Source organism: Brachycentrus maculatus, unplaced genomic scaffold, assembly GCF_059751285.1.
Source record: "Brachycentrus maculatus isolate JH-2025_06_01 unplaced genomic scaffold, ASM5975128v1 h1tg000469l, whole genome shotgun sequence".
In the NCBI taxonomy this organism is placed as follows: Eukaryota; Metazoa; Arthropoda; class Insecta; order Trichoptera; family Brachycentridae; genus Brachycentrus; species Brachycentrus maculatus.
This window is the reverse complement of record NW_028281216.1, coordinates 294,083-320,810: the sequence shown is the minus strand read 5'-3', so window position 1 is coordinate 320,810 and position 26,728 is coordinate 294,083. Positions and strand designations below refer to the sequence as shown.

The following is a 26,728-nucleotide window of genomic DNA, read 5'->3' as shown; positions in this document are numbered from 1 at the left end:
ATCTTTGTAGCCATGTACTTCCATGTGATTTTGTATTTAACAAAGCAAATAAAAATGCAATGTCTAATATTGACAATCTTTACAATAATGTTAACACCTTTTTAGTTCTTATTGCCTTTTTTGTCGTTATTATGCCATTGTATGTTGAAACTCGTATTTTTCGACGTCTGCGTAACCCATAAAAAAAGCAATAAGAATATAGGGCCGTGAAATTTTAAGAAATTGAATTATTTAATTAGCTGCCATATTAAAACTCGAAGCAATGAAAAATGGAATTGATTATGTATTATCATCAAATATGGCTAAGCAAATTGTAGATGTTTCTTCATCAGAGCAGATGGTTTAGGATAGTCCACGAGATTGCCAGATTACTATTAATATTATTAAAATTGAAATTCAATTAGAGATTTTTATCTTAAAGCAAAGTGTTTTATTTACTTTTGCAAGTGGACAATATATGGGATTTTTATCAGTACTTAAATTTTTTGTGTTCGAATAAAAAGCATAAATAATTCTCATAAATTTATTAATTGCAAAAAGCGGAATTATTTTGGTATATAAAAAATATCAAATATTAATAAAATATTTTATAAAATCTTATACAATTTTTTTTTAATCGTGAATTTTTGTGAAATTTTATATTTAATTATACATTTAATAAACTTGATCTTTTATTATATATTTTAAAAATGAATTTTACTTTGGCGGACAGCATTTCAATCATCTACACCTGAAACAATCCAAAAATAAGTTATGTAAATATCAGAATTGGAATTGCCTAGAAAGGTGGATGACTTATAACAGAACAGGGGTAGGATGTTGAATCTCTTAGTTCCCAGCGGACGGGATGTAGTGTGCCGAGTTGTAGTCCACCTTGTTCCTACCGGGTTAGATCCATCTGTAACCGAGATGTTATAAGGCAGCGGACTATTCACTGTTCGGGCACCAGACGGTGCACCGAGCCGACACCGGTAATCAAATCGTAAGCGATGTTTAATATTTTTATAAAATGCAATCGCTTTACTGTATGTAAATATTATGTGAGGTTACTTGTTATTAACTTTATTTCCGGAAGATTATCGTGACTTGTACAGCTTATTTTAATACTGTAAGCGTCTACTTATATTTGTGGCCAGATTGTTTATTTTAATCGACATCAATCATACTTTAATGTTAAATGAACTTCCAGATTATTATTGAAATGAATTTTTAAGAACATTTGTGTATTAAGTACCGTCGACTTAATCGACTAACAAATATTGATCATTATAATAAACAAATCTGTGCATAGTTTATTTTTTATTATGTGAATATTACTACTAAATATCAGCAATAATTAATAAAATTGTTATACATTAAATTCCATCTTTTACTGTTTATTCCCTCTACCTTTCACCCATTCGCATGTTACACACCTACCAGCCTTTCTAACCTTTATCCGCACCCAACGGTGCATAGGGCACTACATCGTATTGACGCAGTGTTATCTTTATTGTTACTTACATCACTCCTGCGCTTCAGTGACCAGTCCAGGATAATAATAAATAAATAGAGTATAAAGTCACTAATATTTATTTTCACCCCCCCTGAGAATCGAACCTGGGACCTCCAGCACGGTAGATAAACACGCTAACTGTTACACCATGGAGGCGGACTATACCAGCCTACTCATGTAAATTCATAGAAATAATTAGATTCAATTCGGTTTCATTTACTGGGGCAGGTGAATTTCAGACATTGGGTTTTTTCCATACCACCTCGCATTAATTGGGAGTGTAAAAATCTAATTTAATAAACAAACAGTAAAATGCACATTATGTTCTACACAGTAAATTTAAAAACCACCAACTAACCTGCATCGGATTTGGCTCTTCGGGGATCAATGCTGAAAAAATATGTATAAAATACTATTAATCAAAACAGCATACCTACTGGAAAAATAGCCAAAAATATTATTTTTAAAATTACTGTGTAGAGAAATTATTCCAAATAAAATGTGAGGAAAAATTAGTGCTGTAAACATTATTATATATATTTTTTAAATTATTGGTTATTGGTATATAGAAACTGCATTACGTTTTGAAATTCACAAAGGTGAATAATGGATAAATATCACGATGTGTGATTTAATAATGCTTATAAATTAAGACAAGACTATCGGTAGCATTCTTACTGAAATATGTAGAGAAATAAGGGAGATATGAAGGTTTACACTTTAGATATTTTAATAAAATGAAAAATGTGCATTCGCATACGTCATCGAACGTTTTATGAAGTCATGTGGTTTATAGAGCTGTAATAGTAGTATGGATTGTTTATTTACTACACTACCATTTGTGTTATACAAATATGAGGTGTGGGGGGGGGTGGGAGGGTGGACCATAAAAATCAACAAATAGAGCCGCCAATCATTTAGCAATGACACCAACATTAAAATTACTCCATCGTTTCTGTGACGTCATTCATTGCCAACTTACGAAAATAACCGTTTTTCGAAGGCGAATTTTCCAAAAGAAAATGATGAATGAAAATATTAATTATATCGGCTGTTATAAACACAAAACGAGTCTAATACAACCCTTTATAGGTTTAGTATGTTAAATTTGACCAATCCAACACATAATGTACTTGTAAATAAACAAAATTGTACTTACATGGCAATTATAGGATTTAATAACTGTCTTGTATCAGACTTTACATGGTTAATTTTACTTTTTTTATTCCCTTTACTATGAACGTTGTAAAGGATACTAGGTAAATTTGGCTTTTTAACATGCAATGGAACTTCAGAACAATGTAATTCTGAAAAATTATTTTAAATACAATTAATAGTCAATAGTCTACATCAGAGGCGTCAAACTCAAAAGGCACCAACGGCCGCATAAGGTATTTTGGGTACGCCGGCAGGCCACATCAAAAAAATAATTTTTATCTAACTTTAAGTGAATAATTTATTATCGAAGAAAGTTACATGAGGTACTATTGTATCTATTGGATCTATTGATCCAACTTTTGCATTGATTTTGTAAAAGAATATCATATGTTCTCGAACAAAAAATTATTTCAATGAAGAATTTTAAAAAAAGAAACAAAATAAAAATACTAATGGGCTACATGCGGCCCGTGGGCCACGAGTTTTACATGCCTGGTCTACATTACTGAAAGAAAATAAATAATGTCAATATTATTATTTTTTTATACAGTGCACATCTGTCAATGTTTTATTATTTATTTTTATAAGCATGTAAATATTACCAGATTAAAATAGAACACAGTAAAAAATAAGAGGCCTGTTTTAATTGAAGCAGAAAAATAAATTAGCTAAGCCATTTTCAAACATTTGTAGCACATTATTATTAAATATAAATATAAAATAAAACAAATAATTACGAAGTTTCTTGGTTAAATTAAAAATACAAAGATATTCCAGCTAACATTGTTTTAATGTTACACGCTAGTATTGGGATTTACCAAAAGTACATGCGGTATCGGCATTCCCCGCGGATAATTTTGCTGCTTTGATAGTATTAGTCTGATATATTACTATGTACATGTTTTATTTAGATAAATATTTACAGAGTTCTTTAATAGATTATAAATTAGAACATACCTTTATTCATTGTATTTTTTATTTCAAAATCACGAATGTTGAGGAAATGGTGAGGTAATATTGAAGGAACCTATAAAATCAAGAAAACTACTACGAAAAAATTATAGAAATACTCTTTTATCACTTAAATCAGAAACGGAACAACTGCATAAATCAGAGTACTATTTAAAGAAAACATTTACACAAATCAATATAATAACGAATGAGTATATTTATTTTACTTGAAAGTAATCATTCGACTACATAAGAATATTTTTTAAATGTATTTTAAAAACACATTTGTTATGAAAAAAACAATATCTCAACAATTGGATTCATTCTCACTATGTACTATTATTTTTAGCTCAATAGACATTTATTATCTATAGTATTGTTTTATATAATTACCATATTTTGGTGTGCATTGGTGAAGACAGCTGTGGATTTATTAAGTCCATTGGAAGAATTAATATTTTTCGGTGCATCGGATCTTTCAATCATGAAAATGTTGCTATTTATTGGGTTTAAGCGTTCCGTGGACTTGTCATACAATCCATATTTCGCTTTATCATGAGGTCTCAGAGTTCCGGCCTGCTTCATAGCTTGGTAGATCTGCTCCAGAAGGCCGTAGCTCCGGATGAGGAAATCTCTACGGGACAACTGAGTCATCCTCTCTCTCTCTTCAGCCTCCACAATTGGCATAGGTTCAAAGGAATTGAGAGAAAATCGCTTAATCTAAAACAAAAGAGGTAAATAATAGTAATGTTCTTCATCTTCAAACCCTCATCCGCACCCGATGGTGTATAGGGCACTGCATCATATAAACGCAGTGTTATCTTGATCGTTAGTTAACTCATGAAGGAAAGGTGATCAGCCCTCCGCTTCAGGTACCAGTCCAGGGTAATATTGAATAAATATTAAAAATCACTTATATTTATTTGACCCCCCCCTGGGAAACGAACCCGGGACATCCAGTACGGTAACCAAGTGTATTGACCATTACACTACGGAGGCGGATAATACATAGTTATATACCACATCCATAAAAGCACTAAAAATATAAACAAATATAAAAGAGCTATTCATAAAAGGGTAATAGAAGTAGGTAGAACTGAAATAGGTCGCATCATTCGGTCATGTTGTATTTGATTGCATTTCATAAACAATTTTCTTCCATTATAATTTTTAAAATAAATATTTTAAAATGTGCCCTCGGCATGGGAAAACTCAGTTAGGGCATATTATTGTGATTTGTTATTATATATATAATGAAATAAGTAAATAAATATGCAAAGGAATATTGCAGTCGGCAATAATTAAAATAGCACTATGTGAAATAAGACATTTTGGGTGATATAGCTGGTAAACAAACTCTTACATCATCAACTCAGTTGGACTTTGTCAAAACTATTAAATGACTTTTCCCTGCTAATAACAATAAAATAAAGAGATTTTATGGATACCGGCAGTTCTGTATTTGCTTACCAAATGTGTTTTAATAGGTTTCATTTTTTCCTTCTTCTCAGGAGCTTGAGTGATCTCCTTGTTGTCTTTATTTGGTTGGACAGCCTGTGTCTCTGACTCGGGATCTTTGAAATTTCTCAACGGTAGCTTTTTGATAGCCTCAGCCTTGAGTCTTGCTTGCTGCAAATTCAATTGTAAAATAAATAATGCTTACATCACATTTCATCACACTATCTTCTATATCACTTCTGAGATTTTTTCAACAAATTTACTTTGTAATACATTACTTTTTTTAAGTACGTAATACATAAATTTCAAACATAAAAACTAGTTTCTTGAATGTTTTTCGCAGATAATTTGTGGCACATTTTATAAACATTATAAAATGAAAAAAAAAAACAATAAAACAAAAAAGTGATTAAAAACAAAGTTGTTTTTTTTTTTATTAAGTTTATAAAAAACTAGACTTTAGTACAAAAGGAAGAATAGAAGAATATATATAGAAGAGGGTTGAATGGAAATACAATGTGTACAAAATTAGTTATTTTTGTGCATTATCATATTTTATTATTTCTAAAAAATAAATATCTATTCTTATGATATGAACAAATATTTCAATTCAATACAATTTGCCGGTACGACTAAGTGACTTGTGTTTAAAATTAAGAATCCAGTTGTGACAGAATAGGGGCTAACCTAGAGTTACTTTCCATGGACTGCAACCTGATCTCGAATACCTCCTCTCTTTGAATGAGTTTATGTTATATTTAGAATAATTATCACTTTGCTTTTACCAAATTGGGTGTATCCAGTTGAAAACCATAAATTTTACCCTACTATATTACCTCCTAACAGGGAATGTTTACTGTACAAAAAAAATATTATGGTTATAATTTTTCTCAAATTTAAAGAGGTCATATTTTACCTCTATTTCTTCACGTTGTTGTCTAGCGCAATCTCCTCTTAATCTGGAACTTGTAGTACTAGTGTATAAGGAACTAGATGGCTGGTGGAAGAAATCTGTATAATCATCACCAGATGGGTAAACACGCCTAGAAAAATTATATAGAAATAAATCAAAATAATGTAAAATTATTTCGAGAAATAAAAATACTTTGTATTCTGATCCACTCACATTTTTATTTTACCTACTAGTTTCGGCAACAACCTGTTGCCCTCTTCATAAATCTAGTTATAAATGTAACCCTGAAGAGGGCAACAGGTTGTTGCCGAAACTAGTAGGTAAAATAAAAATGTGAGTGGATCAGAATACAAAGTATTTTTATTTCTCAAAAAAAATGTGAGTGGATCAGAATACAAAGTATTTTTATTTCTCGAAATAATTTATCAAGATGATCCACAAAGTTAATGCTTTCAATATTCAAAACACAAAATAATGTAACTTATTTGAGCCGTATATTTGCTAAAGTAACCACATAATATATTTTTTTAAATATTTTTGCGAAAAAAAAATGGAAAGGTCTTTAATACCAAAGTAGCACTTCAGATTGCGCCTTAGTCCAACACTAGTCTAAAATAAAATAATTGAATTTCTTTACAGATATTTCAATTAAAATACATTTTATTGAACCATAGTAAATATTTACTATATTTATGTCGACAACAGTTGTCACAGATGTCAACGCTTAGAGAACCCTACACAAAATGGCAAACCATCTTCTCAAAACCATAATAATTCTCCAACATCTTCATGCCAGGCACACATTACATTGCTCATATTTAAGACAAGAATAAAAATTATACAAAACATATACATATGTACAATTTTTATTTAAAAATTTTACTAAGTAAATACCACTATTTTTTAAAATCTACTATCATACGTGTTTTGATGCATTCCGCATCATTTTCAAACACCGTATACGGTGTTTATAATATTGAGAATACCGTATACGGTGTTTGAAAATGATGCGGAATGCATCGAAATACATATCACAGTAGATTTTAAGAAATAGTGGTATTTACTAAGTTAAAATTTTAATTAAAAATGGATAGGATTTACCACTAAGTGACTGCCGAATCAATTAATGAAAATATATTTACAAACCTAAAATTGCCAAGGTGTTCTTCCTCCCATTGTATCTGTGCAAGCCATGGGGATTTTTCTTCTTCTTTGAGAATTTCTTTTTCAACACTCGTTAGTCTTTCAATCATTGCTCTGGATTAAAAATTTATCATATTTCAACTTACAATTAATGCTTACATTTTAAAATCAACAAAAAGGGTAATATTTTCGTTTTATTTTTACATATATTGATTACTTAAGAGTGTAAAAAAAATCATACATAGTCAAGTCTTAGAGTGAGATTGGAAATATGTATTGTAATGGCAATATGTATCGATGTAACCAATCTTCAATATTCAGTTTTGATCAACAATGAAAATAAAGCCAAAAATATAAATATTTAATAATAACTCAAACAATACATATTTAATTACAAATTGATAATGATTTAGTAATAAAAACAAACATTTATGGAATCAATTCTAAATTTTAAACCTTAATATTTCTACATAATGTATTTGCTCATTCCAGACTTTGGCGTTGGCCTGAAAGTAACGAAAATAATATTTTCGTAGCCATTTTGTAATAAATAGGAGTTTCGTTTTAAACCAATGAAAATCTTTTTTTTTTAAATATGAAAATCTTTATATAAAAATATGTAACAGATAGATAACATAAATGACAAAATCATTGAATTACTTTTGTGGCTTTTGGAGTAGTCTATCCTTAATCCTACGTCGATCTTCTTCCAAAACCTTTCTCCTATCACACTGAGAGATGTTCAGCAGTTGGAATGTATCAGATAGAAGACTATCTTTAACTTCTTTATCCAAAGCAGTTTCGGTGTGGAAGCTGGGTGAATGATTTACCTGTTAACAAACAAAAAATTGCATCAAAATTAAATTAGTATTATTTCACCGATAGTTGGTACATTTTTAAATACTTATGCATATTATTTTTATTACTTTACAGATTTATTTCTAAATACTTATGCTGATCGCATAGAATATCACTAAATTAAGATATCTAATAGCTCACCGCAATATGTGGGGAAAGATAATAAAATAGTAAATAAATATTACCAAAGAAATCACAATTATTTGGGTGATTCTCCAAACACATTTGGATAGAATAATATTATAAGGATAATATTATAAGATTTTCAATTGATATAGCAACAAAGATGAAGAAGAATATAAATGTCTGTCTTCTTCATCTTTGTTTCACACCAATAAAAAATCTTGACAGTGAAAACTCCTAAGCAGAGCAAATCCAGAATTTGTGAAGAAAAATTGGACACATTCAAAATGTTGTAAAGAATAATATTAGTTTTCTAGACTTTTCCTCATTGTAAAAGTTATAAATAAACAAAGCCACTCTTTATCCCTGCATTTACCCCCGTCGTTACTTTATTTAATTCTATTAAATAATGCACAAACCTAATATGTATATGCGTCTTTACATTATTTAATACGCAAAAATGTGTTTTAAATATATACCTCTAGAATGTATGGCTGCAAATTTTGATCCAAAAGTATGTCAAAACCTAAGATTTCAAAACAGGCTTGCATCTGTAATATAACATTAAAAGTATGATAATACATGTATATTTATATCATAACAATGGCATAATGATACACAGCGCTTACAGTGTCGTGTGAAGGAAAACAAGCTCTATAGCTATGCCTCAGAATAGGCCAAGCAGATATGACCGTTTTCACAATAGCTTGGTCGATGGAGTGCCACATTGTGTCGGTATTTACGCCTTGCGACTTCAAAAGACTATTCAAAGTCGATATCTTACTATAAACATAAAAAATGCCTGCTTTTAATATAACACAATAGTTTAAACACAAAATTCACCATAAACCGTTAAATATTACTAAATTCTATTGTCTCAAAAGACTTTTTTATATAAAATGTTCAATAAATGAATAAATTTCGATAATTTGTAAAAAATATTATGGCTGAAAATTCAAATGAAATCATAAGAAAAGATCGAAAGAATAAGAACACACTTAAAAAAAGGAAGATTTTTTTTTTATTTCACTGAAATGAATGGATTCATTTACTCCTTTATTTTGAAATATTGCCGTGCATCAATTTATACTTGTTTGATTTTAAAAAATTATGCAAATTTGAGTCAAAGTAATTTTTTTAATTTAGTCCTTTTAATCAATTAATTTTTACAGCAAATTAATAGACACGTAAGTAATTTTATAAAAATAAAGTATAAACCGTTTGCTTCCTGATTCGTTATCAGTAACAAATGTTCTGCTATGTCTATTCACAGCGTAGTTGGTGAGGTGCATAAATACATTTGTGGTATTTTGACTACTAGGGTCCGCGTAATGACTTGTAGCAAATCTGAAAACAAAAACTAAATTTTATATTCACATTAAATATATTTTATTTCAAACCAACTACATAAACTATTTAAATTGCAAAAATACCTGACAAGCCCTTCATTGTAGACAAAAAGCCGTAAAGGATCGCATGACGTTACTAAAGTGTAAACACGGATATCAAATTTGTATCCGTCTATCAAGTAGGGTTTGGATATGTATTGCTGACAGATTAATCTCTCGGAAATCTTCAAATCTTTAAGATTTTTTGTAAGAAATATTCCTCTGCCCTGGCTTCCACACTCTGGTTTGATGATGAATGTTTTATTCTTATGTAATTTGTTGTAATTTAAAGCGTCATTCAGCCTAAAATAATCAAAAATATTGTGAAATAACAATAGAATATAATTAATAAGTATAATTTTGTCCGCCTCTGTAGTGTAATGGTCAGCACGCTCGGCTACCGTTCTGGAGGTCCTGGGTTCTTTTTCACTCTAATATTTATTTAATGTTACCCTGGACTGGTACCTGGAGCGGAGGGCTGATCACATTTCATGTGTTAACGATTAAGAAAACACTGTGTTTATATGATGCAGTGCCCTGTGCACCAAAGGGGTTCGGATAAGGGTTTGAAGATAATAACATTTTCCGCACAAGAAACCCCTTATAAAGTAATAAACTAACCATCCCGCAGCTTCACTGCAGGGGTAGGCAGAGAGAATAGAATTTCACACCAATCTATCTTGCATACAATCTTCGCCTCTTTGACATTCATGCATTCTTCAGACATACCAGTTGATTATTCCGTCTTATGACCAGACCACTTTTCTGTATTTTAAATATTTGATCGTGCCAAGTTTTCCTCGGTCTTCGGTCTCGATTTTCCACATTTAAAGCATTGAGGCAAAAATATTTGAACTTACTCAGTTGGTAAACACCAGGTTTTTGGGAAGAAATTGTAATCCTTTGGAAAACACTTTTGCATTCGATTTAGATTCCGAGCAAGCAAATCTTTCCTAAAATGGCATTCAAGTAAAAATTTAATAGATATAGCGTAACAATTTTTTTTTTTAAATAACCCGCTAAGCCTTTATTTTTAAAGTCTCGCTTGTCTGCAGGTAGGATGTATTAAGAAAGTACATTAATACTTAAGTGGAATTGTGTAATTGGCTTTATTTTTATTAATGTAACTATTTTTTATTATATACTTTGACTAAATGTAAAGCTGTACAATTCCTGAATAAATGAATAAAAAAATACATTTTAAGTAAGCGTTTAATATGAAATCATGTAACAACATATTACCGGCAAATCTCCAGCATTCCTGGGAAATGATTGATTCGTTGGAACCGTTTCATCTCCTTAGCTCTTTCAACCGAAATGCTCATGTCTGTCCAATAAAAATTCCATGTATCATCGTCTGATACTTCTTTCATTCCATAGGAGGATGCCACCCTTCTTACAGAAGCATAGCGACAATTTGATATACAAATTGTGATTCTGCGTTTCCTCCTTTTTTTCCGGAATAACGTTTTACTGTTAGATGGGCCATTTTGTGCGTCTATAATCAAACAATTTTGTAAATAAATGGTAGTGATACATAATTAGGATGCGCGTATTGCAATGAGCTTCTCATTAGCAGCCCTGCAGTGCGCAAAGGAAAAAAATCAATATCTTTACTACTGATCTTTTTTAAAGTAAAAATTATTTTGTATCAATGTGTTATGACAAATATATTTTACTCAACAACTTAAAACAAAAATATGAAATAAAAGAGATATTATTTTTTTCAATAAATAGTAATTGGTATTTTTATTATATCTCGGAGAAACTAATGGGTACATAAAGTTTCACTGACATAATAACTGATATGACTATGATAAATATTAAATTAATAATAAATATAACGGCTTACCTAAAGTAGTTGTAGAATGCAAAGAAGTCTCGAAACTTGGAGGTAGATTTGAATCAGATACCAATGAACCGCTGTCTTCAGACTGGTAAGACTTCTAAGAAAAAAATAAATAAAAAAAACATATACATATTTATTTTTAAACATTACTAATTAACTACTGAAGAGATGTGAAAAAAAATCAATAAAAAATGAAACGAAATAATCACATAAAATACCGTGTATATATTTTTTGTAAATCAATGACTCATTGGTTGTATATTATGTTAAAATTTTTTAGCAATTTTGTAAATGTTACTCCAATAAAATAAAAACATCCAAAAAGATAGCATTTATGAAACCTTTCTAAGAAAAATAAGCAATGAATAATCTACATTCAATTTTACTGTATGTGTAAAAAATTTATAATCTATCTACAAAAGAGATTACATTTTTCCAACGGTTTATTTTACCTACCTACTATGCAACTTTTTTTAAATATGTGTCAATGATGTAAAAAATGCATGTTTTAAGTAGTGTTTATCCAATGTCTGTAATAAAAATTATTGTGCAGGAAGTATAAAATAAGTGTATTAATGTTGAAACACCTCTTTCGAATTAAATATATAATACTTCTCAATAGATATCCGGTGGTAATGCAGTTCTGGTAGTTCCAGACAGCAACTAGAAGTTGTTTTTATTTTGTAATAGCTGACATTTCATTTTTTATTGTATAAATAAAAATAATATGTGTGCACATATATTTTTTGATATGTACTATATTTTAAATAAATCAAACATTCTTAAAGTAAATATAACCCTAAAAAAGTACATTATACTTAGATTAGTTACAGGTTCCTGACTTTTTCTAGTCAAACGTCCCCCTATCAAAATTTCTCATCAATGGAGGTTAAAAAAGTCCAGAAATATCTCTCAATAGGAGAGGAAGAAATATAAATATATTTACTAATTTCCAGCCTCCTAGGGCCTCTAGTGGCACCTAGAAAACCTTTCCAGCGCTCACTGGAGGGCGGTACTGCCCCTATTGGGAACCTGCGGACTAGTTGAGGAGTCCTAATATGTTACATTTGTAAATTTAATGACTTATTGATGAAAGCCTGAAATTTTTTAAATCGTAATAAAACATTTATTTACACCAATCACTTAATTGAAAATATAGAAATAGATGTTTTTTATCTAATGTATGTAGTTTTCGTGATGAAATAAGGTTAATATTATATTTGAAAATTGAATTTTCACTATAAATACTACACTTGTACCGATCGATGTTGATTGGCAGAACTTCCACTAAGTTAATATTTATAATAATATTATGTCTAGATTATAGCCCCAAAATTTATCGATATTAATTTTAAAACAGTAACGCCCATACGGTAATACCTCGAAATTACACGATAGATGGTACTTGCGGGAATGGTGTGAATCAAGGTATAAATTCAAATCATATCTGCACTAACCTACGGTAATTGGTTCTACTATGGAGCTCGATGTGGAAAATGGTCATCCAAATAATTTAAATTTGCAATCACCAGACTTTACTGTCGGTGGATATTTTGTGGTGATAAATCAAGGAGAGGTTTTTTTATCACACACAATAACTTTTTTTTTGTTGGGCTTTATCCAAAAGAGTCTACATTAAATTAAATTAAATTGTCTACATTAAATACAGGTTAGGAAAAAAAGGAAAATCACTAACTGCAGGGTACCATAACTCGGGGTATTACCGTATTTATTCAAATACAGAAAACAAGTTAAATAAACTACAAAAGCAATACTATTGGTGTTGACTACACATACGTTGGTTTTGAGATAAAAATTGGAATCATTCAGTTTACTCAGTTGGACCTTAGAAGGTACTTGGCTCTTTGATAATTTAAATGTAGGGTATCCATACTTTTCATATATTTGAGAATAAGTTCTATTCAAGGAAGAGGGCTTATCTGTAAATCATATTTAGGACATTTTACAGCTTTTTCATTCAAATGTAAGCGAAACATAATAATTCTGAGGTGTAATGCTTTAAGCGAAAGCACTTTGAATGCTAGCCAATGTAGTATTTTTTATATATCTTTATAATTTATACAACTTTTATTTCGCTTGATATTATTTTTATTACATTGCTATTTCTTCAAATCATTTTTATGTTATGTTTTTTTTTTCATGAAAATAAGCCTAAGATATTTATTTAGTAAGTTGTAGAAATAGATTCACAATCCCTATATATTGGCACAGACACTTCTAGCATTAGATCCCAGAATTTAAATTGGAATATTGCGCAGAAACTGTAATAATGAAATAAAATTTAAAATTACTTACTGGGAGGTTTGGGAACTTTTAATTTGTAAATATGGTGACATTCTCGATTATTATTGTCATCAGACGAATTAATCTTTATTTGAGAATCAAGAAGTTCCTCATTCGCATTCTGCATTATTCATTCCAAGGCAGCTTAGAATAGAATACAAATTCGGAGATAACTTAAATCAATTGAATAAATTTCTACATTATTTCTACAAAATTTCAATTAAATTAACGTATAAATAATGATAATAAAATATCAGTTAACACGCACGAAACTGATAAGTCGTAAATCTCAAGGAAAAGATGTAATTAAATTGTAAAAAAAATTAAAATGGAAATTTCGAATACTAATTGACCAATTGACATTTAATTAGGAAGTGTTTTTTTTCATCCCCGTTCAAATGTCAAGCAGGACTACCACTACCAAAATCATAACTTTTTTTTAGATAGTAGTACCTATTCTAGGCGAGTGATATATATTTTCGATTCAATTCAATACGATTTTCATATCATACAGAAAAATATAGATAGGCATTTATTTATAACCAAAGTGACATAAATATTTTAGAGAAAAGCTTTTGTCTACATGATCAGCACACTAGTATATAATCTTAGATCAGCACCCTTTAGATGTAGCAGGTATGGTGGTCTACTTTACAAAGGGGTCAGATTGGAAAGGGCCTTCACTTCTTAAAGTGAATCCTCATGCTATTTTTTTTACTTTGCTCTTTACCTCCAAAGCTTATATCTCAGCGGTACCGTGGTGCTTTAAATTAGATATGGTTAATACTAGTAGGGTAGTACTTCTGAATACTAAATCAAAGCTTGGAATGGTTTTCTATTTTAAACTATTCCTAATTAGTGATATATTTTAATTCACTACACTAGGCTAGTGTGTGCATGTTTTTTTTTAACATAACATAAGCGGTTAATTAAATATAAATTTGACAAATTATAAAAATTACATAAATGTTAGGATGGTAACAAATAAAGTACGAGAAAAAAATTATTTCGTAAAGTAAAATCACCCTCTAATGAATTTATCTCCTCATTAAGGTAGCAGAAGAAAGTTTTGAAATAAAAAAAATCATAGAACCCTCCTTCTTGATATTAAAAAAATGTATCTTGTTAGTAAAATGGTGGAGTTGTGTGATTTTTTTATAATTAGAAAAGATAAGAAATGTACCCGACATTAAAGTTTGGAATTTTTGGTAATGATTAACTTCAACCTTTTCCAATGCTTTTTGCAAAAAATACTATTTTAAATTTAAAATCTTTTCAATACTATAGAATTATTTGAAAAAATCTATCGGTATAGCTTTTCAAACTCATTTTCACTTTCTTCCCCGATTTCCTATAATTATGATCTAAAGCAAGTACTTTACTAAATTTAAAGGAAACATGGCTGAATATTGTGTGCATTTTTAAGGAGATATCAAACGCCAAATTAGAGAGTCATGTAGATTGCCAAAATGGCAGAGGGACAGGAAAGCTCTAAAAAAATAACTATCACGGTTAAAACACTGAAAGATAAGCAAACTTTCCAAATCGAAGAGGATGCAGACATCAAAAGGGTAAGCTTTAAAACCTCCGATTGTTTCCGTGAGACGTACATTCATAGATTTTCCTCAGACGCCTTGCATGACGACACTTGGCAATTACTGTAGGCTAGGTTTAATCGTTATCATTTTTAATTTTGTGGATTGTTTCTTTCCAGCTAAAAGAAGTCGTTTTGGAGAAGTTTTCTGCCGAACCGGACCAATTGTGTTTGATATTCGCCGGAAAAATACTGAAAGATAATGAAACTCTCCGGACTCAAAACATCAAAGATGGATCCACAGTTCATCTTGTTATCAAAACTCCTCCGAGGCCAGAACCCGAGAGCGGACCTCGGCGACCACCAGGTATTTCCGTTTTCTAATATTTATATTAATAAAATTATAATTTACCATACTGTAAGCATAAAGCATATGGTGAAATTCGCGACGAAAAATTATGCTGTCAATCCAACAGAAAGATCTGGAATTTTTTCGTTCAATGTTCACGACTATTTACGTATTTATAGTATATTTTATTTGCGGTCAATTTTTGTTTATAGGTTTGATTTCGCAAATGCTTATTAGTTATATTTGGTAACCAAAACAGGTTAAAGTCCTTATGATGAATTGATTTCCTTATTTCTTGAGAACAGAAAGTTAAATGTGCAAAATTAGTCATCTTTGTTAACATTAAGTCAGTTTTATGTTCATAGTTTTCCAGAATGGTATTTGGTAAGCCATATTTTAAAGAGCTTTCACATACAGCTGGTGCATTGTTTCAATTTAATTTATATTAATCAAACCTCTCACATTATGCAAGACATCAAAAAAATTAAAAAAAACATTTATTTTGTTTAAATTATATCGTAAGTTATAATACAATAATACTTAATGATATAATTTAGTAACGACTAACATCCTAATAGAGTATTACTGCTAGTGTTCGAGAGTGCATATTTTAAAAATGACTTGCTTTAAAAAAATTATACTCAATCTCGGTAACTTTGAACAATGTTTGTATTTGTTTAGCAACTGCATTTGTTACTATTATAAAAGTTATAGTCAAAATACATGTATGTTGGGGTTAGTTGTTATTTTTTTTGAATACTGCATCTTTAAAAATAATTCTAAAATAAGTAAATTAAACATTATTGTAAATCATGTAGTTTTCATTATGTGAGATATAAGAATATTTTGAATCAATAAATTTCATCAGTAGTGTCTCGTTTTTCTACACAGGCACTAGTTTTCTGGCACTAGTTTTTTTAATAGTAAAAATTGTCTAATAGAATACTTATACATATTTAAAAATAATAAAAAAATGCTACCTGGGATTTCAAAGTTTTCAGACAGATTATATCATTTCATTAATTGATACGGCAGTAACTTTGTGGTAAAACTATCCATTTTTAATTACTGTGACACGGTTTGAAAATGATGCGGAATGCATTGAAACATGTATCACAGTAGATTTTAAGAAATAGTGGTATTTACTAAGTAATACATTAATTAAAAATAGATTATATCATCTTTATTTATGTGTCATCCTCTAATCTAATATGCTAACATCAATCTTGAATACATACCATAAGTTCTACCTGTAACAATTTTACAGATAAGTATGCAAGATATTATTAGTAATATTTATATATTTTTTTTATTCACAGCCGACATAAGTGCAACCCCATTTGGTTTAAATTCTCTAGGAGGATTAGCGGGATTAGAAAGTATGGGACTCGGGCAAGGTTCTTTCATGGATATTCAGGTAATTGTCAAATATATATATATATATGTATATTTTTTTTACATTGATTTAAATCACAATTTAAAACATATTCTTAAAAAATATTTTGCAAATACCCACCAAGCCACCTTGTGTGTCTTGTCAGTGGAGTTCTCTTTGAATACATTTTTATTGTTTTTTACCATTTTAACCTAATACACACAAAAAAGGGAGAAAAATTAAGAATATATACATTTTACAATTTTCATGAAATTAACTCTTGATCATTTACCCATTCCTTTATTTTGCCTTTGTTCTATATTTTATTTTGACCTCTAACATCCGTCGGCAACAAATTAAAAATGTTCGGAACGATATATTGCAGTGTTCGACTCCCATATTTACTGTTTATTCTTGGGACTATCAAACCTTCGTTGTGTGTAAATCGTGTATCATGGTTGTGTACTAAAAGATTTCGATATTTTTGTCTATTACACTTATTTTTGCTACAATGTTTAATATTATTATCTGAACTCAATAGTATCTTTGATTGTACTTGAATTGGTTTATCACTTTAGGGTATTTAGAAATTATTAAATATTTGTTTTTATTATCTCCACACCAGAATGTCTGAATCACTTTGATTTCAGGCCCGTATGCAGTCAGAATTATTATCCAATCCGGATATGCTGAGACAAGTCTTAGATAACCCCTTGGTGCAACAAATGATGAATGATCCCGAGAACATGAGATCGCTGATTACCTCACATCCCCAGATGCAAGACCTAATATCTGTGAGTATTGAAATCCTTTGAATTGAAATTTTGAGGAGGTGGTGGACAAAATTGAAAATTTGTAGTGTTCAGCGTGTTTGGCTACCGTGCTGGAGGTCCTGAGTACGATTCCAAACGGGGTCAAACAGATATGGGTGATTTTCACTCTCATGTTTATTTAATATCACCCTGGGCTGGTACAAGAAGCGCAGGGCTGATCACCTTGCCTTCATGCAATAAATGATCAAGATTACACTGTGTCGCTACGATGTAGTGCCCTATGCACCATTGGGTGCGGATGAGGGTTAGAAGAAGAATACAGGGAGTGTATAATTTTGTAAATTATGGCACGATCAGGTATGCCAAATACTTGAACGTGGTCAGGTTAGGAGTCGTAACAATCGGCAGGTATGTATGAGGAGATACATGAACGTGGAAGAGGCGAAGAATGTTTGCAAAGACAGAGTGGTCGGCTGTCCAAACTCAAAACACAGTAAGGGACATTTTTTTTGTAGTACGTTTTTTTGCATTTTTGGACTAAGTTGATTCTACTTAGTCCAAAAATGCAAAAAAAACGTACTACAAAAAAAAATGTCCCTTACTGTGTTTTAAGTTTGGACAGCCGTGGTGTGGCGTTCTATTCTCTCCCTATTCTACCCCTGCGGGGAAGCGGCGTGATGGTTAGTTAGTCTGTTAGTATAATTTTGTTAGTTATAAAATAGAATATCACTATGTTAGTGTTTTAAATATTTATTATATCCTTAATTCGTATTTCAAACACAGTGCTACAAACTTGGTTTTGGTGCAGCGCTAAAGCAATGATTAGAATTATTTCACGTGATATTGTTTAACATATTTATGAATGCTTGATTAATGAGGACATAATGTAAAATTATGATAAATTTAACACAGCGTCAGAAGTATTTGCTACCAGCATTAATTCATTTCACAATTGAAATAACATATTCTTTAACTCATTACTCATTTGACTGGAAATTCGAAGGACCTAGTTTTAAGTTTGGAACTGGCAGTTTATTTTTTTAAGCGGTATTCCAGTAATTTGATATTTCTATCGTATTATAGAGTATGGTCTATGGTCAGTATAGCAGACTCTAGCCAGAGTTTCTACATTTGGTCTCAGGCTACTAAAACTATTTAAAAAAAACTAACCACTCAGGCTCTTCTGGAAATTGTGTCAAATTGAAATGTTTGTGTACATCATTAGGGATCTTTTTTTGTTTTTTGAGTATATTTGACCTTGCATCGCTGTCCATACTCCAACCTATTATGTTTTCACTGTAAGTTTGTTTGATTATTTTCAGCGTAATCCTGAAATCAACCGTATGCTGAATAATCCAGAACTCTTACGACAAACTATGGAATTGGCCCGGAATCCGGCTATGTTGCAAGAATTGATGCGCTCTCACGATCGTGCTATGTCTAATTTGGAAAGCATACCAGGTCATTTAATCATCTTTATATCCCCTCCTTATTTAATGCCAGCCTCCATCCTGAAAACCTGGTCACAAAGCGAATGATCAACATTGGACCACCATTTGTGATAGTTCATGGTAAAAATGCTTGTAAGAAGGGTCTCCTCCCTACTGATAATCATACAATCATTAACATTAAATGCTCAATACTTAGTCCCAGATTACTAAACTATATGAGTGATGTTGTTATTAAAATAGGAATAAATACGATAATCAAAAACTTTTATTATATTAGAAGTAATAGTAATATTCTTTTGGTTCAAGAGATCGCATAGTAATGAAAATAAATTTAAGGCACATTAGGAAGACACTGTGAAGCAGGAAATGACGTGAACATTGTCTTTCCCAGAAATCGTCATTTTGCCGTTGTAATTTTAAAAATAGTTTAGTGTTCTAGGGTCCGCCTCCGTAGTGTAATGGTCAGCACGCTCGGCTACCGTTCTGGAGGTCCCGGGTTCGATTCCCAGGAAGGGTCAAATAAATATAATTGATTTTTGAACTCTAATATTTATTCAATATTACTCTGGACTGGTACCTGAAGCGGAGGGCTAATCACATTTCCGTAATGTGTTAACGATCAAGATAACACTGCGTTTATATGATGCAGTGCCCTATGCACCGTTGGGGTGCAGATGAGGGTTTGAATAAGAAGGGCTAAACAGTTTCCAAGAATAAAGTTTGAAAAAATCAGTAAGGTATCAGTGGAATGGTTTATTCAATGTGTATTATATTTTTATTTTAGGTGGTTACAATGCCCTTCAGAGGATGTACAGAGATATACAAGAACCAATGTTGGCGGCTGCCAGCAGTTTTGCCGGAAATCCATTTTCTGGTTTAGTAGATAATTCTGGTAAGTACAGCCTATTTTTACATTTAGAGTTAACATAAACAAAGACATAAAAATCCGGAAAGCAAAAAAAATACTGATATATTGAGATTATTTATTTTGTATTATAAAATGGTTAAACAATTGTTTTGCAGACGGCACCAACCCGCAGCAGGGCAGCGAGAATCGGGAGCCACTTCCCAACCCGTGGGGCCCGCGGGGGGCGACCGGGGCAGCCTCTCCGGGAGGTGCTCCGGCCGGGCTTCTCAACACGCCGGGCATGCAGTCGCTGCTGCAGCAGATGTCAGAGAACCCGCGCCTCATGCAGTCCATGCTGAGCGCGCCCTACACCCAGTCCATGATGCAGGCCTTCCAGGCCGACCCCAACATGGCCACGCAGATCATCAACCAGGTTGCTTACCAAATCCTTCTTTACAACATTTTGAGTGTGTCCAAATAATTCTTCACAAATCTGGATTATCTCCAATTATTTGAGTTATTTTTTATATTATTTTTTGACATGTCAACATAGATGAAGAAGAAATACTTAATCCTGCCTATGACGGTCGTAAGCCCTGTAAATACCCAGACTTCCATATTCTTCTTCATCTATTTTGAGATGTCAAAAATCAATATAAATTCTTCTTCGTCAAAAATAGCTTTTATAAAAATAGTTTCAAACTGGTTAAAATCTATTAGTTTGCCTCCGTAGTGTAATGGTTTGCGTGTTTAACTACCGTGCTGGAGGTCCCGGGTTCAATTCCCAGGGCTTTACTTCAGGCCTGGAAATATCTTCTTCACTCTCTCATCTGTACCCGATGGTGCATAGGGCACTGCACCAATATGATGCAGTACCCTATGCACCATTGGGTGCGGATAAGGGTTAAATAAATAAAATAAAAATGTATAGTTTTTTAAATGAAAAATAAGGGATCGTTTTTGTTGTTTTCAGAATCCCATGTTTGCTGGAAATCCACAACTACAGGATAATATCCGCTCAATGCTGCCCCAATTTCTATCCCAGCTACAGAATCCGGATATCACGCAAATGATGACAAACCCTCAGGTGAGCTATAGGAAATTTAATTCAATTTTTAATTATTTGATGTTTGGGTTTTTCCAGCAAAAAACTAGTATGTAACATTTTACTTGTTAGTTATTAGTTTGTCAGGAGCGGCAAGCATGAATGATATGGCCAAATGATATAATCGAATTCATATCTGCCCACCCTCATTATCAAAACACTCAAAATATATAAAAACATGGATATAGTTTGCGAAATATTCCAAGTTCCACTGACTAAATGTGATATATATGGTTATTTATAATTAGCTGTACCCAACTATGTGTTGCTGTGGCTCTTTCTGGTGAATAGGAAATGAATGAAAAATGGAACTACTCATATTTATATGTAGTATGTTTATTTTTAAAATGCTTGCCAGAATACAATATTTTAGCAACTGTCATGAAGCATGCTGTATGCCATGAACAATGTTTAGTATTGAGTGTATTGGTACTGCTTTCAATAGATGGCACTTCCACCGTAGTAAAAAAGGAGTTTTTTTTTAAACATGTTTTTACTTATCAGAAGTATGTAATAACTCACATTTGAATGCAATGTTATGTCAAAATTTCAAAGTAATTGGTGAGTAACTTTTGAAACCAATTTTTGAATTTTTTTATATACATAGATAAAAACACACATATTCTAATGCAACATTGTGTCAATATTTCAAAGCAATCATTGAATAACTTTTGGAGGTTTAAGATTTTGAAAAAACAAAAAAAAAATTGATAAAAACACTCACATTCGAATCCAACGTTGTGTCAAAGTCATCGGGGAATGACTTTACACGTTGTTATCGGGACACATTTAAAAACGTTTTTTCTCAATTGTGTTTAGGAAATATATCACAAATTTGATACACTGCCCTATGCACCATTGAGTGTGTCTAAGGGTCAATATATTGAAAGCCGTCCCACCGCATTCCCAGATCTAATACGGAAGCATCTAGGCTTCCTGACAGACCTCTTTTTTTTTTAAAACTAAGTTGCTAAATTTATTGAAAATGTGAAACAAAATTGTATCCCATTGAAAGCTTTCAGTATCCCTGTCACTGCCAATCAAAGTAAATACAAGCTTGTAAAATCCACCACCAAATTTTCTAGAAGTACCCTGGTGTAGGCAGTGAAAGGGGATTGTCTAAGGCAGTGTTCCGCAAACTTTTTCTATTCAAGGTACACCTACCAAATTAAGAAATTTCAGAGGTGCATATTTACCATATTATGGTAACATATCTAACATATTATGTTTAATGCGAAATGTGAGCTTACTAAACTGAGCACAGGCAACCAAAATTTGGAGCAATTGTGTTATTTTGACAAAACTATACTTTTTTCTGCGGCACACCAACTAATCACTACGGTTCACCAGTGTGCGGCGGCACACACTTTGCGGAACAACGATCTAAGGGTCAGTGATAGTTATATTTTGTCACATGAAAGTCTATCTTGTTTCCAGGCTCTGAATGCGCTACTTCAGATCCAGCAAGGAGTGGAGCAGCTGAGGACCGCGGTGCCGGGGCTCGGCGGGGCCCTCGGTCTGGGGGCCACGGTAAACCCGCCCACCGCCCCCGTCAACACTACCACTACCACCACGGCACCTTCGCCCAACAACCCCGAGCTCTTCTCGCAGGTACGGCCAATACACAATGCTAGATTTCTTACATGTCATTTTTAATTTTAATTTTACCTAGTAAATACCACTGATTTTTCACTCTTATCAACCTAGACTGGTACCTGAAGCGCAAGGCTGATCACCTTTCCTTAGTGTATTTATTGATTAAGATAACACTGCTTCTATATAATGCAGTGTTATCTTAGTAAAAATTTTTAACTCAAGTAAATAGAATTTTGGGAAACATAATCACTCTTTAAAATTTATAATGCAAAAAGAATAACAAATTTCTGGTAATGTAATTTTTTTACAAAGTACATAGTACAATTAAGCGTGATGTACTACCAAGTGGTACGCGAGCCAAAACAGGTTGGGAAACGCTGCTTTAGTTTAATAAAACATGTACATTTTGATTTACGTGTATTGTATATGGACAGTTTATGCAACGCATGGTAGCCAGTATGGGGAACAACGCAGATCCCAACGCAACTCCTGAACAGCGCTACAGTCAGCAACTGGAACAACTCGCCGCCATGGGATTCATGAATAGAGATGCCAACATACAAGGTAAAATCATTCACCCGCATCATCCATCCATTTTGCCATCCCTTGAACGGAAGTACATATATAGCATATCTAATATGAACTGAAACATAGTACATAATATAACACAATTACATTAATGAGCTTTTAGTGATGTAATATATAAGAATTTTATAAAATTGCTCAATAATTTTTTAAGATTATTATTTAAAAAAAAGAAATATTTGTGTTTTTATTATTTACACAAATATTTAAATTTCATACTATTTCTGTGAGTCTAAGCGGCTCATAATTAGAAATAGGTATCAAATTGTGGTAGAGTGGGTTTGAACCGAGGAACTCTGACTTAAGAGTCCGCGACACTAAAATTGATGTTTATATTTAAACTTAATTTAATTTAATAAATTGAATGTTTAAATTTTGTACGTTGATGAAGAGAAAGCTGTCATTGCGTTTCAATTTTTGCAATTTTTAATATATGTATTCATTTATGAAAAAAATGTATACATTTTATGATATGTCATTTAATATTGTGGAATAACATTGTCAGTTATGTCTGTCAAAAAAGAGAAAATAATGGAGGATTCTGGTATAGTTCTCAAATTAAATTTTTCAAATTAATAATATAATAAAACAGTAAAAGTTAAGTCACAAAAAAAAAACTACTCGCATAAATTAATATTATGTTTGAATAACTACAATTCCGATGAATGACACATATTAAAATAATTTTAGGTTGCCATTGTAAAATAATGTTAGAGTTTCAACCATTCCTGATTTCTGCTCTTTTGGCAGACTAACTAATTTGTCTGAAACCAGTGTGATGAATGTGTGCGTATATATTTTCAGCCTTGACTGCAACATTTGGCGACATCAACGCCGCTGTGGAAAGGTTACTGGCTCTCGGACAACTCTCCCTAAGCTAACACTCTTAATCCAATTTATGAAGTTATAAAACGATATATTTAACGACTCCGGTTTCACTTTCGAACCCCACGCAAGATAATTGCAATTTTGTCACATTAATATTTCTTATCGCATCAAATTTTCCGTTTTTGAATTGCTCCAAATGCTTTTTTAACATTTTCAAATTTGTTATTAGATTGAAATAATGGGCTTTTAAATTATTTATCACTAAATTTGAATGATTTATTCATATTTTGCGTGTTTTAAAACAGTTAATCAATTTGTCAACATCTTGTTGTCAAAGGTTATGGTGTTTTATTTTGCGTACATATTACATACATACACCTTGTTTGCTTTTTTAAAATTGGCTAAGTGTTTTGTGACTATAATACTTTATGATTGAAATTTTTTATATACCTATTTGTTTTCAATCAATTATTATGTTTAAAATAATGTTAACCTCCGTTATCATTCCTTTATAATTTAGAATTTTTTGTGTACCATTTCAGTAAGATGTATAAAAAGTAATCGGATATTATTTTATATCTTTATTTTCTTTAGTGCTACAATATGGTGGCTAGTTGGTAGAATTTGTGGTAACTAACATATATATTTGAAATAATTTGAGACGCATTCGAATTCAGTGAATACGCACTTGTTTGTCTTTTACACATTTTAAAGTAAATTTTTTGACACAGTATTTATATCTATCATCCCAAACTAATCCAGGGATATATCAGCCTCACTAAACTCCTGTATGTATGTAACTTATTGATTCAACCGTGTATCTAGAATTAGAATGAATAATGTCTATGCAAGATTATCTGTGTTCAATGTGTCTAGTTTTTTAATGTCTGTCACAACTCAATATTAAATACCGCAGTACAGAAATGTCAAGTACGATGTACCATTCCCATAGTGATATTGAATAAATGTGCGAAAGTTTAAGCATGCTTGTATTTTATTTGTTTACTTGTGTGCCTAGACTACTCGGATCCAAGGAATCGGATAACATATGACCTGTAGGCTCAGTGTCCATTGCATATGGTATTCTATATAGAAAGTAAATGGTATTTAGGTATTGAAATTGAAAGGTAATTTATTATCATACTATATGGTAAAAATATAAAATTTGTGTAAGGAATATTATTTGCTAAATACAACTGACAATTCCTTCAAAATGTGTATTTTATTTATAACCTACCCTAACCTAACTCATCAAGTCATATTCATCTTTTCCCAGTTAAATATTTTAAACAACTATTATAGATAAATATAATTTGTCTAGGTCACATAAATATACGCATCATCTGAAAAATAAATTGTATACTTTGGAATGATCCAAGGATCACTCCTAATTGTAAGATTTTTTGGGATATTTTGCCGGGAATGGTTCCATGTGTTTGGAGGAAATAGGTAATTTTTGGAGGTATTAGAGATGCGTTATCCAGAAAGAGATGCTTGAAAAAATAAGAGTACCATCAATGGAGGGAAATCGAGGCCCGCTTGGTACGACATGACTTATATAAATATTTTGTTGTTAATGTATACAAAATGTCAATATCTCAACAGAGAGAAGGAATAAAAAAGAATGTGGAAGTATAGGAATTTACAGGGCTTATGGACTCATCAGGCATGTTTAAGTAATCACTTAATACACTATTTAACTTTCAACATTGAACAATCTTGTTTACTAAAGACAAAAACTACAAACTAATGGCACCAGGTTTTGTGTAATGAATATGCCAAAATGTATTTTATTATTTTTGTGAAGACTTAAATGTATTTAAAATATTTGTCTTCAATAAAATGATCCGTTTATTTGAGCATTTTTTTTGTTAGAAACATACTTTCTTTACAATAGTTATTACTTAGATAAGAAGTTTCTGTAATGATCACATAGTTTATTTTCCTTTTTCTTTTTAGTTACATGGATCATTTGCATATTATCCAGCACTAAATCATTATATTTTGCCATGCTGGACGCTCTGCAACACGGTTTTTATAATTGTTTGTAATCATGACAACCAGAGACCTTATGAAGGTTTTGAATATGCTAGTTTATGTAATTATCAATATGCTAATTCACTAAAGATTTCATTCATAGATCCAGTGCCTTCTAAATTAGTATTTAAGAGGAACGATACCACAAACCATTTAACTATCAGTGAGTGGGTAGTAGGAAATAAAGGGCCGGAAATGTAAGAATGTGAAAATAAAGCACAACACCCATATCAATTGAAACCTTTGTTATATGATTAATTTATATGTAGTTACAAAAATTATTCATAAAATGTATTCAGGAAAAAATACAAAGCCTTTTTTGTAAATCAGGTTTTTTTTTAATTATAGAATTATTTTTATTTTTATTATTTACAAAAATATTTAAATTTCATACTACTTCTGTGAGCCTAAGCGGCTCATTACTAGAAATATGTATGAATTTTTTTAGAGTGAGTTCGATCCCAGAAACTCTGACTCAAGAATCCGCGACGGTAATCAAGAATGGCCATGGGACCACAACCCAGTAAATAAAATTAATACTTTATAAATATATAAAATTTTCCAAAACAATTCAATACCAGCAATTTTATTTCATGTAAAAAAATTAT

The 26,728-nt window shown here is 31.3% G+C and overlaps 2 protein-coding genes across 7 annotated transcripts; one reads left to right on the top strand and one right to left on the bottom strand.

The window, feature by feature from the left end:
- Window positions 1-591: 591 nt before the first annotated feature.
- Window positions 592-14,036, bottom strand: LOC148302265 (tubulin polyglutamylase ttll6-like). Of its 6 annotated transcripts, XM_088271867.1 has the most exons (18): window positions 13,653-14,036; window positions 13,134-13,276; window positions 11,340-11,433; window positions 10,730-10,985; window positions 10,348-10,440; window positions 9,533-9,790; window positions 9,318-9,446; window positions 8,729-8,882; window positions 8,579-8,650; window positions 7,779-7,948; window positions 7,122-7,232; window positions 5,979-6,105; window positions 5,075-5,233; window positions 3,998-4,324; window positions 3,611-3,680; window positions 2,655-2,802; window positions 1,854-1,885; window positions 616-730 (listed from the first exon to the last, which is right to left on the bottom strand). In XM_088271867.1, the coding sequence occupies exons 1-18, from the start codon at window positions 13,765-13,767 to the stop codon at window positions 717-719; spliced, it is 2,472 nt and encodes an 823-aa protein (XP_088127993.1). In that variant the 5' UTR covers window positions 13,768-14,036; the 3' UTR covers window positions 616-716. The 6 variants fall into 6 exon arrangements, with proteins under 6 accessions (XP_088127994.1, XP_088127996.1, XP_088127993.1 ...); XM_088271868.1 differs by lacking the exon at window positions 2,655-2,802 and having other exon boundaries at window positions 592-730; XM_088271873.1 differs by lacking the exon at window positions 13,134-13,276 and having other exon boundaries at window positions 13,653-14,035.
- A 1,050-nt stretch (window positions 14,037-15,086) lies between these two features.
- LOC148302264 (ubiquilin-1-like) lies at window positions 15,087-24,999 on the top strand. The gene is made up of 11 exons (XM_088271858.1): window positions 15,087-15,211; window positions 15,355-15,541; window positions 16,843-16,940; window positions 17,549-17,692; window positions 18,994-19,132; window positions 19,907-20,014; window positions 20,146-20,402; window positions 20,943-21,056; window positions 22,512-22,685; window positions 23,105-23,234; window positions 24,060-24,999. The coding sequence occupies exons 1-11, from the start codon at window positions 15,110-15,112 to the stop codon at window positions 24,134-24,136; spliced, it is 1,530 nt and encodes a 509-aa protein (XP_088127984.1). The 5' UTR covers window positions 15,087-15,109; the 3' UTR covers window positions 24,137-24,999.
- Window positions 25,000-26,728: the final 1,729 nt, after the last annotated feature.